Source organism: Hippichthys cyanospilos, chromosome 9 (assembly GCF_059441005.1).
Source record: "Hippichthys cyanospilos isolate Australia breed blue-spotted pipefish chromosome 9, RoL_Hcya_1.0, whole genome shotgun sequence".
NCBI classification, from domain to species: domain Eukaryota; kingdom Metazoa; phylum Chordata; class Actinopteri; order Syngnathiformes; family Syngnathidae; genus Hippichthys; species Hippichthys cyanospilos.
In genome coordinates this window covers 8234485-8253221 of record NC_142377.1, presented here as the reverse complement: position 1 = coordinate 8253221, position 18737 = coordinate 8234485, and the positions used below count along the sequence as shown (strand labels likewise).

Here is an 18737-nt window from a genome sequence, read left to right as displayed (position 1 = left end):
GATCTTTAAATTCAGTGTCAAACAAAAGCCAACGGATATGTTCTCAAAACGATGAAGTGGAAGGAAAGCGGAACGAGAGCGGAACGAGGTGAATCATCACACTATAATGGTATAATCTTTGTTAGAAGATACTCAGCCATCTGATTGGTTAATCTATGATTTCGCTGTTTTTTTGTTACAACGCGTGTGAAATTGCCAATTTAATGTACAGGATACATTTATTGTTTGGCTTCTCTCTCTTTGCAGTCAATTGAGCACAAATCTGCCTTTTTTTTTATTATTTAGATTTAACATTTATTCATCCGGCAAGGCATTTGAGAACACTTTTTAGCAATTGCTACCTGTTTTCTTATTTTTAAAACAACACACTGTAAACGCAAATAGAAATGAAGACACATTTGTACAGTGATGCCACATGGAGATCTATTTTGCAAAAGTAATAGCGGCAATCCGTCCAACAGTTGAAGCTCAAAAGAGGATGGGTATTACAACAGGAAAATTATGCAAAAATTACAAGCAAATCAATGACAGCTTTATTAAAGGGACAGCATTTAAGATTTAGACCGTTTTTCATTAAAAATGAATACATTAAATAATTGTGAATTTAAAAAACTTGCAAATGAATGTGTTCTTAATAAACAGTATGTTTTAAATATAATCATAGGTCTAGTTATCATTAAATTATAATATATGGGGGGTGGCACTTCTCCGGAGGCGGCCATGTTTGTTATAGCTATGGACAATGGTAAATGTAGCACCTCCTGCTGTCCAAAATGAAAATCAATCTAAATCTTACACACTATCCCTTCAAGCAAAAAAGGCAATGGCTTATTGAGTTGGGAAAATATATTTCAGTTTAACTTAATCATTTTACAACAAAGCAAACATTTCTAACTAACATTTTTTTCAGGCTTAATCCTAAATACACAAGCAGACTATTTCTGCTATCTATCCTTGTTGCTACGAAGATCTGTGGTCAGAGGATCATGCTGAATGGTTTGGTGCAACATCAGTGCGAGGAGACCGGCTCTGTTGGTCATAGCAGTCCTAACGTTGCGCTCTTGTTCAAAGAGCTCGTCCAACTTGTACCACTGTGGATGCAGAAATAAAAGAAGTTAATGAAATATTAGTAGTCTGGGGAAAAAGGGAAGAAAAAAAAAGTGCTCTTTTGTTTATCATGGAAAGCAATAAATGCCCACCACTCTGACTCGCTCCAGATCCACTTCCGCTCTCCTGAGCTTCTCCCAGTTGTAATGTTTGTTACATTTCCGTTTGGAGACCCTGCAATATTCTCCTGTCAATTCAAAGACATTTTTCACCAGAGGACATCCGCACACCTCATCCACAGGAACCTGGACGTAGCAGGAAATAAACGTGTTAAAGTTCCGCTAAAAGCAGCGTGCATTATGTATGACAGAAATTTTGCAGCAACCTTAGGATCCCTTGAATGTTCAGGACACAAAACCTGAAGCCTCTTGCAGTAAGTTTTGCTTTGGGGATTGTACACGTCGCAGAAGAGTCTGGTTGCCCTTTGGAGAGAAAAGCGATGACCAAATTAAAACTGAAGCAACTAAACTGAGAGATATATTTCTTTTTTTTAATATCTACTTGTACTTAGTGTATCTTACCCTTCAATTCTTGTGGGATACATTGACCCAAAGGAGGTCTGACTCTCATACTGTCAAGATAAGAAGATACATTTTGAAGCAGCCATCAATTTTTTACAGCACTTTTCCTGTCTAGGGTCGCGGCTGTGCGATGTCGGAATTTTTGTAGAGCACAAACCAATTCAGTTCACCCCACGTGTAGGATTTGGAACAACTTAATGAGCATTTAATCATTACCAAAAAGCTTTTGAGATACTCACACTTTCAACAATGTATCTTTGTGAACATTCCTTTTTGAGATTGGTAGACATAAAAACGAAGACTAAAAACAGACTTTGTTGCAAAAAATGCTAAATAAAAGGTGACAATAAAGCATTCTTCATCTTAACGCTGTAACAAACATTTTCAGTAAATAGCCATTGAGTTGGGTAGAACATTATAACATTTTAATCTCTTTTCAGGTGGCAACAACTAACCCTCAGTTGTTGTTTAACATATTTCGTTGTGTCTATTTCCATATTCCAAACATTATCATTGTTACATGAGGAATGTAACAGAATGTCCGAGCTGAGTTGTGATGTCGTATAAAATGTACTGTATATATTTTTTTTTTCCTTTGGGCAATGTCTGTTTACCTCTGCATTATTTGTTTAGATTGTCACACAAAAAAGGTTGTCCCCCTCACCCTACAATGATGGGATCATGCCCGATTCCTGATCATGTGATCATGATGTGGACATCTCTAACACAGAAAGGCTGGATCCCAGAATAAAATGCCGAATCTTGAACCATGAAGCAGATATGCTAATTACGACTATACCGTCATTATTCGCCTCTTCTAATTGAAGTTTCAAAACGTAAGAAGGCCTCACCTTGGCATAGCACCTCTCCATATGCCTTAGTGCAACTTTCGGATTGACGGGATGACTGCAGGACACGCAAAAAATCTGAAGGTCGGTGTCATCATCTCCTTCATTCACCTAAAAATAAATGCAGGAAATCAGGTGCAGTGACAGCACAACAATTTAAATCTAGTTAAAAAAAAAAGAAGTTCACCTCCTCATCCTGCTGCACCACCTGCTGCTTGGCCTTGGCAATGATGCCCTCCAGTTCGTGGAAGCGCCGCTCCATTTCCGTGAGGCGCAAGCGGGCATTCTGCTGATCTTTGCGAATGCGCTCCAGTTGCTTCTTCCCGTGCTCCTCTGCGATGCAGGGGCTCTGCTGCCATTGCTGAATCCGCTGAGGGAGTATCTCGTAGATTCGGCTGCATAGAAAGATTGAGTAGTAATACTAGTAAAATTCAGTGTTACTTGAGCTACATGTCATCTTAACGAAAAGGAGAAAATGCTCACTTGGCAGCTAATTTCATGCCGCAGTCCTCTGAGCAATATTTGGAGTTTGCTCTTGCAGCCTCGATGCAGTTGGGGCCGAGACACTGATGGCGCCCGCCGTGATCCCGGAAATCGCTCTTCTCGCTGTGTCGGTTTCTTTCCTTGTGCTTTTGCTTTTGCTTGTGGCGCCGCGATTCTTTCTAAAAAGATTAACACATTTCCAGAAGTGTAATTGGTCCAGCTCCACAATACAGACATCCTAAAACAACCCAACTTATCTTTTATTTAACCCTTACCCTGCTTTGTACCACACAGAACAAAAACAAGACTTACAATTTACAAACACAAAATAACCAAATAAATAAAACTACAAACACACACTCATATGTATGTATGTATGTATGTATGTATGTGTGTGTGTATGTATGTATATGTGTATATATATATATATATATATATATATATATATATATATATATATATATATATATATATATATATATATATATATATATATATATATATATATATATATATATATATATATATATGAAAAGTGACTTATCTGATTGTTTTGTTGACATTCCTTCAAGCCAGTGCCATCTAGTGGATGCATAATGCAACCCAAGCCACTACTGTAGCTTCTATTCTATGCGCCTTATAATGCAGTGAGCCCTATATTCAAACGGTTTTAAAATAGGCCATACTTTGAGGGTTTGCCTTAGAATCTGTTGCACCTTATGGTTTGGAAAATATGGTACTTACTTTTAGGGGAAAAAAAAAATATCACAAATAAAACGAATTTACAAAAAAAAAAAAATAAATCACCCTCCCCCAACCATACAAAAACACCAAATGACAACGTATGTATCTTACTTTCTTGTCAAACTTCTTCTCTCGTCTCTTGACATGCTTCACTTTCACAGCTTTCTTTCGCAAGACAGGACTGAAAGGCAGTTCGTCGTCATCGTCATCAGTCGCCCATCCCTGGTAAGAAAAACAACAAAGAAGGCTTGAGCAAACAAAATCCCACACTTGAAGCGATCCTAAACAAAATACTAGGATTATAGTTAATGTGCTACCATGCTGCTGTTAAGCCCTGCCGCTTTGTATTGCTGGTAGAGTTCAATCTCGCTGTCATAATCGTCAGAGTAACGTCTTCTTCGTCTGTGATGGTAGTTCTGTCTTCTTTCTCGCAAATACTGCTCTTCTTCTTTTACACGCAGCATTTTCTGTAAGAAACAATAAGCAAATGTGCTCACTTTTTCCAAGAGAATCCAAATGAAAAGAAATGAATTACAATGACATGAAACCTGTCGCCTGTTTTATATTACAGAAAGCATTTTGACATACCCTTGCCCGGACCTCGCATTGCCTAAATCTGCATTTCTGCCTGATTTTATTGGGCCCGCCGAACTTTTTCATGTCTTTGCAGAAGTCACACTGCGCGCAGTCCTCAGTCCTTCTGCAGGGCTCGCATTCGCCACACATTCGCACCGAACGCTTCACCTGCAACATGTGACAAGAGACAAAAAGACACATAAATACTCAAGTTTTCATTAACGCTTGTTCACATGACAATCACTCTTAGGATGAGAACTACCACCAAGAGTTTGACAGGTCAGTGGTTCTCAAATGGGGGTACATAAGGGCTTTTATAGAGGTATGTGCCATTTTAGCAAAGTTTTTTGTAGAGACAGAAACTGTGTCATTTTCTTTTCAAAATAAGAGCAAATAAATTAGAACATAAAGCAAGTTATTGCTGAATTGCAGTCAAAATGTTGCTAGTCTTTTAAGATTTAGAAGATGGAAATTGTCATTAGTAACGCAATTTTCCAGGAGATGAACTAGAAATAAAACAGATGATCTACATTCTGCCAAATTTAATAAAACAAACAAAGACAGCACAACACTGCAGCATTGTGTTTTGAGTCTTTTTCTCCAAACTATGCTTTAAGAAAGTCAGGGAGTATTTAGTTGAAGAAAAAAAAAACAACCTTACATTAGTATCATATCAATACTAAAGAGTTAGTAGTAATCCTTTATATTTATTTATTTTAGTTTTTAATGGTTCATCATGAAATCCCTTTTTGGTGCATGCACATGGGTCTCAATTGCTAGGCCGTCATGCTAAAGTTAGAATAATTTGTATTTTCAGTATTGTATTAAATGACTATTTTGAAGCACAGGTTATTGATTATTTCACATATTTCTCATGTTTCTTATGTTATGTCCAATCTCCATGTTTTCCTTCTCATATTATTTGATTTGTTTTGTTTTATTAACTCAAGCTAATTTCTAAACTTCAATAATATTATGGCGTGGTATTATGGCTCAGTAAATTTAATTAAAAAGTAAATATGTTATCAATAGGCCAAATGATTTAAAATATCACACCAGTTAATGAACTTTAAAGTACTTGGTATCAGTATTGGCGATACGGGCACCGATATTTATCAATACCAAAATTTCAAGTATCACAGAGCTCTACTGAATAACAACTTACTTTTGATCCACGGCGCCGTTCGCTCCTGTAATCTGGCGTACTTGGGGTGCTGTATTGTCTTTCAGTTCTATCAGAGTCTGTTTCTCTCTCTCTGCTTTTCTTTTCTTTTCTGTACTTTATTTCCAGCAACGGGTTTTCATCTGACGAGAAGATAAAGAAAATAACTTAGCTGCATGATAAATAATCAGAAAGGCTAACATGTTTAAACGAATTACCTCTGCATCTCATGCAGTACCACTCTCTGATAGCCTTGGCCATCTTCTCTGTTATATTAATGCAGTTTCCATGGAACCACTCGTTGCAGTTATCACAGCCACTAAAAGGAGCAAACACAGCATTGAATCTATTAGCATCGGTCAGCGGAATCTAGGTGATGGGACGGAACAGCAAGCGGTGCGCTTACATCATGAAACAGTTGATGTGCGGTTTCCTGCAAATACAATACAGGGGTGCGTTCTCCACATCCATACCACTGTTTTCTGGCCCAGGTGCAGGCTCAATATCAGACACTTCGCTTTCCTAAAAATGCAAGCAATTTTAATTCAACACGTTGCGTTATAAGGGGAGTAAATCGCACAACTGAAATGATTCCAAGATAGTAAACAGAAGTCCCACTTGGCAGTAGCTTTGCTAAAATTTTGCCCAATTGAAATAACTTGATTAGGATTAAAATAATGCTTAATATTCATGCTGCTCAGTTGCCATTTTTTAACAGATAACTTTATGGTCTGTTTTCAGGTTTCGACACTAAGTTGCAAACGTATTTCTGGCGACGGACAGTAAACTAGGCCATATTTACATCGGCCCATTACAGAAACCCATACTGTTTTCACATTAGACAGGCAAATATCATTTCATGAAATGTTTACAAATACTTACCATTGTAGTTGTACCGTCTGAGGGTTGTTCAAGATACAAGGCACAGAAGGCATACACAACGAATATGAGCGAACCTCTTAGCGTGCTAACCAACGTTAGCCTAGCATAGAGTACAACCAACAGCGGTAACGTCACTTCCGCAAAATGCGGTTGTCAAACAGAAAACGCTTTACCGCCATCTACAGGACTGAATAATGCATCACTTGTCCGTATTTATTATTATTATTATTATTATTATTATTATTATTATTATTATTATTATTATTATTATTATTATAAGTGAATACCTATGAAAATGGGTGGATGGTTGGCTTGATTATTATACAAATTTAAAAGACCACCTTTGTGCTACCACCCTATTAACGTCTTTTCAATCAGACAAATGAGGACAATGTGAAGCCAAAAGGTACAATCAACAATAAATTTCAATAACTGGTTCAGGCAAAAATCCCCATACTTAGAAAGTTTTATTCCACTTTTACCACAGTGATAAGAGTTTTAAAACACGCGCACAGTCAAAGGAGCACGCTCACGCGCGTGTATTTTTAAACCCATATGAGACAGATCATCAGAGGAAGGAGGAGGTTTTTTTATGTCGCTGCTGAATACTTTCAGGACCTTGTGGAGGCTATAATACAAGAAAAGAAGAGATATGCTAAAGCCATTATTTCCTTAAATAATACCATGCCAAGTAAGTGGAATCTGGGTTGATTTTATGTTGTTGTTGTTGTTGTTTGTTTTGTTCGTTTTTTGGAGGGGTAAGGGGGTGGGGGAGTGAGAATTTACCTGTATATAGAGGCCAAAAAAAACAATTATAATTATTCAAGCATTTACAATTTTGAATACTTTTGTTTTATGTAATGTTGAAAAGAATATTGCATGTTATTCACCAAGTATACATTTAACTTCTCAAATGACTTGCTGCCCTTTCGAACATTTCAGATTGCGAAGGTTTATGTGTAATATAATCTAAAAATGAAAATGTCAACCTTTTACATGAATCATCGAGGCACCTGGGAAAATGTATAATTAATGAATAGCGAAATGAAGTTCACTTACATTCTCATACAGCTGTCAGCATATTGAAGCGCAGCCTTTCATAAAATGTTTCCCTAACTGGATATTAATAATAGATTAACTTTGCTGCCTTTTTTTCCATGATGTTCACTCAATAGTAACGTTCATTAAGCCAATGCAGTGCGTCAAGGGGAAATGATTTTCAATCATCGAGGTCATGATAATTCACAACGGGAGGTAAAAAAAAAAAAAAAAAAAAAGACTCCACACTTAAAAGGTTATTAATCGAAATGAAAATTGATGTTACATATCAAGTGCAAACACTGCATCTGTTTTGTCCTGTACTTCAGGTTAATTCCATTTGCTTCCCAAGAAATTGAAGAACAAAATTTATGATCATGGATGTGAAACCCAGTCCTGCACAAGGTCTTCAAAACTTGGATCCTGAAGACTCAAGTGGAGAAACAAATGATTTGGAGAGCCCAAGTGCTTTGAGCAGCTCTGTTGCTGGCGAAACCGGTATTCCACATTGAGTGTTAGCTTGTGATTGATATACAAAGCACAACTTTTTGTATAACTAAATATCCTAATTCTTGGTTTGTTTTACAAAGAGCCCTGAACAACCATGATGTTATTTTTAGTTGACAGGTGGTGGCAAAATGGGCATGCCTCAGATGGAAAAAATGGGTGGATTTTGCTGCTTAATTTAAATTTTACAATTAATCAAAATGTGTTTGATAGGATTCATGAAAGGTTGCTAATCCCTGGGGGAGCTACTAATCGCCCCGTTGTTTTTTCAGACGTCCATCAACGGAACACGACGAACTCACCAATCCAAACAGGATCTGCGACTGATTTGAGTTCAGGGGAGAAACAGCAACCTCAGCTCTTGCCCATGTTGCTGCTCTCCAGCACGGATGAATTACTCACATCCGCCAGCAAGAGTCAAGAACAACTGAGAAGTAATACTTCCTACATAATGCCAGATGACGACGATGGTAAGGCCATCCTACAATCACGAGACTTGAGCTTTCCTTCAAATGACATTTTTCACCTCATTTTTCCCCAATGTCCTACCCGAGACCTCTGTGCTTCAATCCTGTTGGCCTGTCTGTTCTGCCATCCACTGGATTGTCTTCTGGCCACACTCGGAGGTTGTAAACAGTGCCTGTGCTCTTCACTGTTCTGCTGCGAGTCCCCCACTCTCCTGAATATCACTCAACACTGTAACATATGCAAGTGTCAAGAACTGGTCTGCTGCCAGTGTGACTGTAGTGGCTGTGATCTGTGTCTCCAAGCTACAGAGTGTCTGGATCTCGCCATGGAAATCTCGCAAATGCTCTACCACTAATCACACAAAAACACCTGAAAGAATAGTTTATTTGTTGAAGATTTGATGAAAAGACACTCAGTTGAGCATGACCAAAAAAAAAAAAAGTACATTTGAACAAGTAACACAGAATGTTCATCTCATTTGTGACAGGTTGGATGTGCTTTAGGTTTTCAAAAGCAGTTTTGTGGAGGAAGACAAAAAAAAAGTCAGTTCATATATAGAGTGCTTGCAAATTACGACGGTATATTTATATATTAGGGTCACCGATGAGGAAAAAAATAAGACGAGGCAAGATTTAAAGTTGTCATGGCTAGATTTAGGGTCAACATGAGAATAAAAATTCTCATGAGAAGATTAAGTTATCATGACGAGATTTAAAGTCATCGCGAAGAGAATAAAGTCATTATGACAAGAATCACAGTTGTCAGAGTAGGTATCATGACAACGTTCAGTCATAATGACAAGATTAAAACTCATCAGTCAAAGATTAAACGTCATTTTGATGAGATTTGGTCATGCTGATGAGATCTGAAATCATGACAATATCAAAAGTCATCATGATGAGATGAAGTCCTTGAGATTTAGTCAGTATGATGAGCTTGAAAATCATCAGTAGAAGATGAAAATGCATCAGGGTGAGATTTAAAATCATCATGAGAAGATTAAAAATCATCAATAGAAGATTAAGAATCAACATGATGAGATTTGTCTTTTTGTGGGGATTTAAGATGTAATGAGATTCAAAATTGTCATGGCAAGATTACAGATCTGAATAATGATATAAAAACGTTAAAAACATGAAAAGTCCCCACGCAAAGATTAAAAATAATTGTGACAAAATTACAAATCATCATGACAAGATTTTGACATCATGACAATATTTAGTCATTATGATGATTAAAAATCATCAGTACAAGATTAAAAAAAATCCCCATGATGGGATTAAATGCCACAATGGCAAGATTTAGTCATCATGACAATCAAAAATCATCATGGCGTGATTTAAATCTTTGACGATCTGAAAAACCTGCATGACGAGATTAAAAATCTGCATGTCGAGATTAATAAACTCCATGACAAGATTAAAGATTCACGTGACAAAATTTTAAATCAACGTGAGGAGATTTAAAGTCGTCATGACAAGATTTACAGCTGTCAGATTAGACATCTTGATGATATTTAGTCATTACGACAATATTAAAAATCATTAGTAAATTAAGTGATGAGATAAGTGATGAGATTTAGCCCTCAACAAAATTCAGTCATAGTCATGAAATCAAAAGTCGTCGTGATTGGATGAAGTCATCGTAACGAGATTTAAAGTCATTGACAAGATTGAAAATGATCATGATGAGATTAAAACTCAGTACATGATTTTTTTTTTTTTTTGCTGTGATCCTAATACACCGCCATTGTGTCAACTGTATAAAAGGTCCAGTTGGACACTCAACCATGTTGATCATCAATGCTTGAAAAACAATCGGGCTGTTTCAGTTCATTTGTTATTGTAACTCCTACAAAATTGCTTATCCACACACACAACTTTAAAAAGGTCGCGAAACAAATTGTCAGATACAGTACATCAGTGTTCGAAAAACATGCATAGGCAAGTACACATTCATTATGTGAAGTTTCATGATGCATCTGACGAATTAAATGCCTTTTAAAGATTATCGGTTCTTTGTAGCAGAGCTGCAAAATAGTGGTTTGTTTATAAAAAGTCTACCTGTAACACAATGCATTTATGAATCATTAGACACCCCTACGTTCAGAAGGGGGGGAAAAAAAAAAAGAAAAAAAATTGGTAAAATCAGCCAGTGATCACCAAAGGTAATGGAGATGAACAAACACAAATATTAGTCACACAACACAAACTACACCTCAATCAATTATTTGAGTATCAAAAATATGCGGAACTACAGTACTACTGTAAAATAATGAAAACTGATCCGTTTTATTGCAAAGCATGATATATTGAAAAATAGAACAGCGATTTGTATTTTGCACTGCAGCTACACTTTAAGTCCTGCTTTGGCTAACTAGCAGCAGCAGCGGAGGCTCTTAAGAGTCAGGGAGCAAAGACTGAAATGGGTCTGTCAAAATTTTATTATTGTTTTAAAACACATAAATGTCATTTGTAGAAAATTGTCAACCATAGTTTGATTAAAAACTAGGTTTTAATGATGCATTGCAGCTTAGAGGTATTTCAAGTGTAGTTACACTATCCACCGCTAGGGCTACCGGGAGTGATTATTTAATACAGTAGTTACAAAGCAGGAGACACCGCAGAGATACTCCATAACTTCCTGTCCGCTACTCTTGGGCATTTTCTTTTTAAATCGGAGACTATTTGATACACAGGCGCTTCATACCTTCACCAACAAAGGGTGCTAACGTGCTGTCAAATTACTATTTGACGATAATGTTAAATTATGCTTTGTCAGTTCTACAAGTCTTGAGAAAAACTACAATCTTTGCTCTCTGACCTTAAAGCGCTCATGAAATTACATGCACCCACTATGTATCATTGTAGTAAAACATATCTCTCATAAAATGCATAGACTGCAATAAAATAAGGTGCAATAAATTGCTGGAAAATAAAATATTCTTATATACACCATGAGGGAGAAGTATTTCAACAATGTGCCAATTCACTTAACGCATATCCCTTTTGTACGCAAATAGGATAAGTGTGCAAACCCTGATTCCTGTCAAAAAATAAATAAAACCAATATTTCTGCATATGCCTTTTCCAATACTGTCACATTAAGAAGGCCCAAAAAATTCCTATGTATGACTACATATTTCAATCCAAAAAATTATATTACTCTTAAATCTGAAAAAATATCTCGAAATATTAACTAGTTCTCAAAGTCCCAAAGACAGATTTCTACATTTTGTAAGCGTTATTTGTATATATTTTAAAGTGTTTGCCTAAAAGAGTGTCATAAAATGGCCGGGTTTAAATGAATTAATTACATAGTAACCAATTACTTTAGACAATTACTACTTTATTCATTAAAGAAAACAATTACTTTAGTACTTGAAAAGTTTAGTACTTATTACTTAAGTCATCAAGTACGTTAGCACTTAGTTACCCAAAGTGACTAGATTAGATCATTTGTTGGTAAGTACTCAATTACATTAATCAATAAAGTAATCAATTACACTAGGTACTTTGTAGTTTGGTAACTAATGTAATTTGTTATTTGTGTACTTGAATTACCTATGTAATCAATTAATCAATTGATTAATCTTTGAGAACATAAAAATCATTTACTTTAGTGCCTATAACCTAAGTAATCAATTACGTTAGCACTTATCTGATCAGTACTTTAGTACCTAAACTAATCATTTACGTTAGCACTAAAACTAAATTTAGTGTTAAGTTTATTAATTACATAATTTTTGATTCAAGAGCCATTTATAGTCTCATTTAGCCAAACACTTGAAAAAGAAACTGTAAAAATGGTCTTTGGGATTGAATGAGATAATATATGTGTAAGTATCTCTATAGTGTACAATTTTTCAATTTATTACTATTGCACTTGCACACCAAGACACAATCACTCAACCAGCTTCAAATAGGATCACTAAGATTTATGTGTACCTGGACAAAGGAGGGTGCTTGGTTAGTCTCACTAACATTTAGGTTAATTTCAATCTAAATACCCACTTGAAAAACTTTATGCTTATACACGAACTCACCTAACGTAAGACACAAGACCGCATGCTGACATTCAGTCTCCGCGGGCGGATTTGGTTCTGGGGGCGCATCACAAGTCCTCATCCATCTCCAGGCTACTCTTGCGGCTGCTGCTTTTCGAGGCACCCGGTGACAAAGGGGAGAAGAGGGGCTCGGCCACCGCCTCTGGAGACAGGGTGCACCCGTCGTCCATGAGAATGTCCCCCAGGCCCACGTCGGGGTAAAGCGACGAGGCCGAGGTGTCTTCCAGCTCGGCGAAGCTCAGACCGCCCAAGTCCAAAGGGCTGCTGATGGTGACCCCGGCTGGAGTGTCTGAGGAAGGCGGCGAGAGGAAAGCGGTGGGCAGGGGCTGTCCCACAGCCGCCGCGCCCAGATTGAGGAGGTTCGGCCCGGAGCTCGCGTCTGCACCGGGGTGTAGGGACTGGCCGTTCTGATGGGCTTGTTGATGCGGATGCAGCAAGGCGGGACTGGAGCTCGGCCCGGAGGAGATGCTGGCGGCGTTGGAAGACAGGCCGTGGACGCGAGCCTGTATTTCCAGCTCCTGTGATCAACCATATATCATTTCAATCATCCATGCCTGTTTGCTGAAATGACATCATACCATCATTTAATCCACGCTCAGTAGAAGAAATTTAACTCATGCAATCCAAAACTCGTACTTTTATGTAACTTTTAAGAGTCTAGGCTACGGGCCTCGGGTCTTGACAAAAAGGCGGGACCACCTCACACAAGTAAAAAAATGCAGTAAATCTTGACATTGTGCTTTAATTTCAAAAGAAAATGAACAAAAGCATACCAACAGTGTTATTCGAGTACAATGTATTTCATTATTTATTGAAATGACTTGGCTGAAAAAATATTTCACAATATTTTACTTGCCTTTTTATTTTTTACAATTAAAATTTTGATAACACCACGTTAGAAATTTTGTTATGCCATATATGCTCCAATTTTGAAGCAATTTATATGAGGACAAGGTGCAAAGCCCACAAGTTTTTGTCAAAGAAAGCGCAATAGTAGAAAATATATGCAGAATTAATTTCTGATTGTCTATTAATAGTTTGACTGACTTATCTGATTGTTTTGTTGACCTTCCCTTTAGTGCACCTCCATCTAGTGGATGCATAATGTAACCTCACCCACTACTGTTGCTTCTATTCTATGCGCCTTATAATGCGGTGCGCCTTACAGATTAAAAAAAAACTGTTGCGGTGCGCCTTAGAGATAATAAAAACGGTTGCGGTGCGCCTTACAGATAAAAAAAACGGTTTTAAAATAGGCCCTTCACTGAAGATGTATCTTATAATCCAGTGTGCCTTATAGTGCGGAAAATGGGGTATCAGCCCATGCCTAGCATCCTCTGGAATGTTGTTGAGCACAGAACAGGAAAGCTCCCCAGCCGGCTGTAAACACCAACCTGAATCCGCAACATTAAACTGTGGTTGGCTTGCTCCAATTTTTTCTGGCGCAGTTCCACATCCTTGGCTCGCTGCTGCTCCTTCTGTAACTTGCGGATGTAATCCACGGAGGCTTTCAGAATGGTACCTTTATTCCAGCGGATCTCACTGTTGGCAGTAAATGACAATATTTCACTTCGATGTTGCTGAGACTTGGCCCACAAACACTACAAATAGCACTCACGGGTCGTTTGACTTTGGTATGAGTGTACCAAGCTCCTTTATGCGGTCGTTGATATTGAATCTCCGCCTCCTCTCAACTGTTTGGATGCAAATAAATATTAAAAGAATCGTTATTCATGTTAGGTATGAGGCAAATTGACCCGAGTGAGAAATCTCAACGTACTCAGGTTGTGGTTGTCTTTCTTTTGCCTCTCCTTCATAAAGGCCTTGGTGTCAGCATCTGAAAGATGAAAACTGTGTTCTATGAAATTGCTTCGCGGATTTTAATCAACTGTTTTAAGTTCTGCAACATATAGGAGTAGAATGCAGAGATTTGACCATACCAGTAATTTCCCTTTTTATATTTGGAAGATCAGCAGGACAGGAGTTGCTGACAGTAAGAGTGGGTGCTGCCATCCCAGGGCTGTGGTACACATCCAACAGATTTCCTGGGAGCTACAGTATAAAAACCAAACGTATTATACAGTTGCTGCAAGTAGAGTTTTATGTGAGGAATATGTGAAAAGGATAACTTCCCCATTTTTGCTTAAACTCTTAAAGCAACCTTCTCCCTGAGCTTGATTCATTCTCGTGTGGAATTAGTGCAAACAAATACGCTCATAGTCCAATCGATGTTTTGCTAAACCTGAATTACGCAAACTAAACGATGAATAACATCTTACATTGTGTTCCATTTCAAAGATTACAAACGGACTTTACCTCACTGTGCTTCTTTTTTCTTTCTTCCAACATCACCATAATCCTCATTTTCTGTTAAGTGGCAAAATTTCAGCAATTCCTTTGCGCATGTAAATCTGCGAGACTTTACAATCCAAGTTTAAATGAGAACTAATCTCTTTGTCTGACTTCTTGCGCTGTGTCCTTACTAGTAACCCCGCCCAAGCAGCACGCTTGTGACAAATGGTAAGTGAGTGTTAAATGCAGGAATTCACTCTCAACTGCTATCCCTGCTTTAGAATTCCATATAGATAAAAGATGCTCCATTCAAGGAAAAACAAACAAATATACATGTTTTTTCTTCGAATATACTACTACCTAAAATCAAGCGTGGAAACATTTTTAAAGGGTAAATTTGGTGAAACAGATTTTTTTTCTTACCGTACTAGGTAACTGAAGACCCGAGTCAATCAATGTAATGATGTCATCATTGAAACTGGATTCAAGACTAATTATGTCGTCGATAACGTCTTCCATCTAGAAAACGCAAAAGGAACATGTGGCACAAGCTAAGTAAGACTTTGTCATTTCAAGTTATTTTGCGCTTTATTTTCCCCCAGCTATCCACCATTATGTATAATGAATCAAAAAACATGCTAAATAAAAAAAGCTTATCCTCCTGAGACCCCGCCTATCCTTCTGCATCCTCTGTTATCTCCATTTTGTCTTAGCAAAACAGCAAAGTTAATTGCATACCACCCAAAGACATAATTGCTCTCTTGAGCACTTAATAGAATAGCTTACAAAAGTCAAAATATTATAGATACAAGAAAAATGTCCGTTTCAGTAGACAGAAATAAATAGGTCTCAAGGAGGATAAGCTTTTTCATCAGCATGTTTTTTTCATTTATTATGTATATATTATATGCAGGATAGCTGGGGGAAACAAAGCACGACACAAACCACAAAACAGTGAAGCAGTGAAAGGTGACTCGCATTAAAGCGAGAGAATAATATACATATACTTTGCAGTAAAAATAATTCAGCAAGCTGTAAAGCAGCCTTATCACAGACGTGCAAGTGGAAAACCTGCATTGGTAATCAGCAGGTGCAGTATTTAACATCATATTGTGACACCAGGCCAACAAGTACATGACAAAAGCCTGCAACATTAAAGTGGGACCTGGGGCCACATCACAGCAGAACAAACAAAAAGTAATTAAGAACAAAGTGAGCTCAAGACTTGACTTCAAACTTCTCCAAAAAAACCCCCACTGGAAGTGAATCGAGACAACGTTTGGCAAGAATGTGTCATCTGCTGCGCCAGCAAACCGCTGTTATAAAATAAGGAATTTGTCATACTTCCTCCTTGGTGGAACTGATGTTAAGCAGGGCCATCGGGCTGTTAGGGGCACTGCTGGCAGTGTGGGCCACCTCAGGGGCGGAGCTGCACTGTGGCACAGGCGATACACCGAGCGTCTGAGTAATCGCGTTGTTACTCAGAGTGGTGGAGAGGTACTGCTTCACCTGTTGCCTCTGCGCCTGCTGGATGTGATACTTGGTGGGGTTCTCGAGGTGGGTCTGCACCTGCGTCATTCATACAGTTGCTCAGAGCTGAACTTTTTTCCCCACACACTGATTCGGGCAGCACAAAGGACAAGCTTACTTTCAGCACCTCCACTGGCACCTGTGCTGGAGGAGGGCGGGCGGCATTTGGAGGCAGTGAGACAGAGATGGCGGGAGTGGCGTCGGTGGGGCGGAGCTGAGAGGCGGAGGCCTGTTGCTGGGCCTCTCGCCTCTCCTGATCCTGAGCTTGTTCTCGCATCAGCTGCTGCCGCAACAGCACGCGTGACGACATGGCGGAGGACAACAGTTAAGACCTAAGGATGAAGCTGCAAAAAGAAAAAGAGTGTCAAATCATCAAGAAAAAAAAAAAGTCTCACACTAACATAGCCAAAAAGAGTTTAATTGAATAGCATGTATTGAAACGTACGGAAGATCAGGGGTTCAAATATGGACTTCCAATGTGGGTTTTTTTTGTTTGTTTTATTTTATTTGGTGGATAACATGCAATGACATTGATCACAAGGAAAAATATGGCCGCCCCAGATTTAGCGAGTCGCTAATTACCATGAAAAAAGTAAATCACTGAAGACAATTAGAAAAAAAAATAGAATGAATGCCCTAGAAGTAATGTGTCGTCAAGCATATTCTGTTGATAGAAGATTGATCACATCAGGTAAATGGGGGGGGGGGGGGGGTGATGACAACAAAGGCTTCAACGATTAAAAGTACCTTATAATATATACATTTAATTTTTTAGATAATTAAAAAGGTTCATGGAGGACTTAAATCCCACCCCTATGTGAGAGGAAATTTTCATGCAAAAATTAAAAGTACCTTATAATATGTACATTTAATTTTTTAGATATTTAAAAAGGTTCATGGAGGACTTAAATCCCACCCCTATGTGAGAGGAAATTTCCATGCAAAAATTAAAAGTACCTTATAATATGTACATTTAATTTTTTAGATATTTAAAAAGGTTCATGGAGGACTTAAATCCCACCCCTATGTGAGAGGAAATTTCCATGCAAGTCATTCGACATGTCTTCCTCTGAACTTGGGGAAGTTCGCACCATAATTTGAAGAAAACGGCTTGTTTCAAATCTTCAAAACATCTATTTATGTATTCACTTTTATGTATCTTAAAGCTTGAGCAGGCTTGTGTCATACATCTTAGCTTCTAACTTCTGCAACTGACTTTATTCCAGTCCGTGGTTATATATATCCCACCGAAAATGGGGTCTGCTGTGCTTCATACGATCATCTATCATGTTAGTTATTAATAAGATCAGTGTTTGTTCGTTAGAGTAATAACAAGTTGCATTCCACGTTGCACGTAAAGATGTTCAGAATTTATATGACTTGGTGATAATTAATGAAGAATTTTCTTTATGGTTACCAATTTAAGGAACTGACGCAACTACTTTGCACACGTGTGAAACAGCCCTCACGTCTTTAGTGAATACTTTGGTCAATTAATACAGAACTGTATTGTAGGAAAAAGAAAATAAATGTAATAACAGTACAGGTTTGACAGCATAATGTCGGCGGGCCCTTATGATAAATTCACGGATAAAAAAATGAGCCGTAAAAGCGTAAACAACGACAATAGGGTATCAACAATAATTGTTTTATTTGTAATAACTAGCAGCTTCCGACCCATAAAATACATTTGAACTCGGAGTTTTGATGTTTCAGAAATATTGAAAAGCACGTCGTTTTGTTTTGATGGTAGGGGGAGTTGCTGCTAAGCTAGCCAACTAGCCATGATTGTCGAACAAGCTAACGTTACCGGCTTAACGCGTCAAAGATCAAAAAGTAACTTTAAAACATACTTTAAGAACAAAATTGTTTACAGCCATGAATCCAGGAGGTTGTCTATTTTTCTGTCCATTATAGTGGTGACTTAGAAGCAGCTCGCGCTAGCCACGGCCACCACGAACGGCGTTGTTTACCTCGAGCCGACGCGCTGAGGTCATCTTCCGACCCGGAACTTGTAGACTCACCCAAGGTGATTACATTAGTTACGAAAACTAGATTTCGATACTCGTCAGCATTGAAGGATTTACGACTGTGAAAACATTTAAATATACAATCGTTCATCGAATTTGGTATTCCAAGTTGATGAATGAAACTAGTGAAATCAGGAGTCAAGAACAAAACTGTTTCGTAATTTATGTAACTCTTGTGCCTTCCTTAAAAGTGTTCTTTGGAAACATTTGTGACATTTTTTCCTAATATTTTGTTTGATTTATTTATCATTTGTACCAACAAAAAAAATTCTCTCTCTGCATACATATGCAGAAAAAATATTAGGGGTAATAAGTAAAGCTTGTTTCTCACTTTTAGTTATCATTCCACATTTATGTAGAAATATGTATTTTGTCCCAGCCTTAGACTGTATAATGTACCAACAAAACGTAAAAAAAACAGGGGAGGGGAACACTGATTTAGATAGGATTGTAAACCATTGTCAATGTATACTGTATGTATCC

The 18737-nt window shown here is 37.8% G+C and overlaps 2 protein-coding genes across 4 annotated transcripts; both read right to left on the bottom strand.

Moving 5' to 3' along the window:
- Positions 1–267: 267 nt before the first annotated feature.
- cxxc1b (CXXC finger protein 1b) lies at positions 268–6432 on the bottom strand. Its single transcript, XM_088423444.1, has 14 exons — positions 6324–6432; positions 5848–5963; positions 5660–5760; positions 5445–5584; positions 4292–4447; positions 4021–4170; positions 3815–3925; positions 2960–3138; positions 2664–2871; positions 2480–2587; positions 1629–1678; positions 1433–1529; positions 1200–1352; positions 268–1091 (listed from the first exon to the last, which is right to left on the bottom strand). Exons 1-14 carry the CDS (start codon positions 6324–6326, stop codon positions 945–947), a joined length of 1719 nt encoding a protein of 572 aa, XP_088279570.1. The 5' UTR covers positions 6327–6432; the 3' UTR covers positions 268–944.
- Positions 6433–8702: 2270 nt separating this feature from the next.
- tfe3b (transcription factor binding to IGHM enhancer 3b) lies at positions 8703–18220 on the bottom strand. 3 transcript variants are annotated; one of them, XM_088423423.1, is made up of 10 exons: positions 18078–18220; positions 16343–16568; positions 16204–16263; positions 16039–16128; positions 15118–15213; positions 14343–14454; positions 14183–14239; positions 14021–14096; positions 13797–13944; positions 8703–12920 (listed from the first exon to the last, which is right to left on the bottom strand). In XM_088423423.1, the coding sequence occupies exons 2-10, from the start codon at positions 16532–16534 to the stop codon at positions 12450–12452; spliced, it is 1302 nt and encodes a 433-aa protein (XP_088279549.1). In that variant the 5' UTR covers positions 16535–16568; positions 18078–18220; the 3' UTR covers positions 8703–12449. The 3 variants fall into 3 exon arrangements, with proteins under 3 accessions (XP_088279549.1, XP_088279547.1, XP_088279548.1); XM_088423421.1 differs by having other exon boundaries at positions 16039–16263; XM_088423422.1 differs by having other exon boundaries at positions 16039–16263; positions 18198–18216.
- Positions 18221–18737: the final 517 nt, after the last annotated feature.

What these genes read in the sequence shown, in the direction of transcription:
- cxxc1b (XM_088423444.1), bottom strand. An exon ending in AATGCGAGGTCCGGGCAAGG is followed by an intron (nt 4,171 to 4,291) that starts GTATGTCAAAAT and finishes TGTTTCTTACAG; the next exon opens with AAAATGCTGCGTGTAAAAGA. An exon ending in AACATTCAAGGGATCCTAAG is followed by an intron (nt 1,353 to 1,432) that starts GTTGCTGCAAAA and finishes TGCTACGTCCAG; the next exon opens with GTTCCTGTGGATGAGGTGTG.
- tfe3b (XM_088423421.1), bottom strand. Translation starts at nt 16,534, where the DNA reads ATGTCGTCACGCGTGCTGTTGCGGCAGCAGCTGATGCGAGAACAAGCT. An exon ending in TCAGTTCCACCAAGGAGGAA is followed by an intron (nt 15,214 to 16,038) that starts GTATGACAAATT and finishes TGCGTTTTCTAG; the next exon opens with ATGGAAGACGTTATCGACGA. An exon ending in ATACCAAAGTCAAACGACCC is followed by an intron (nt 13,945 to 14,020) that starts GTGAGTGCTATT and finishes TACTGCCAACAG; the next exon opens with TGAGATCCGCTGGAATAAAG.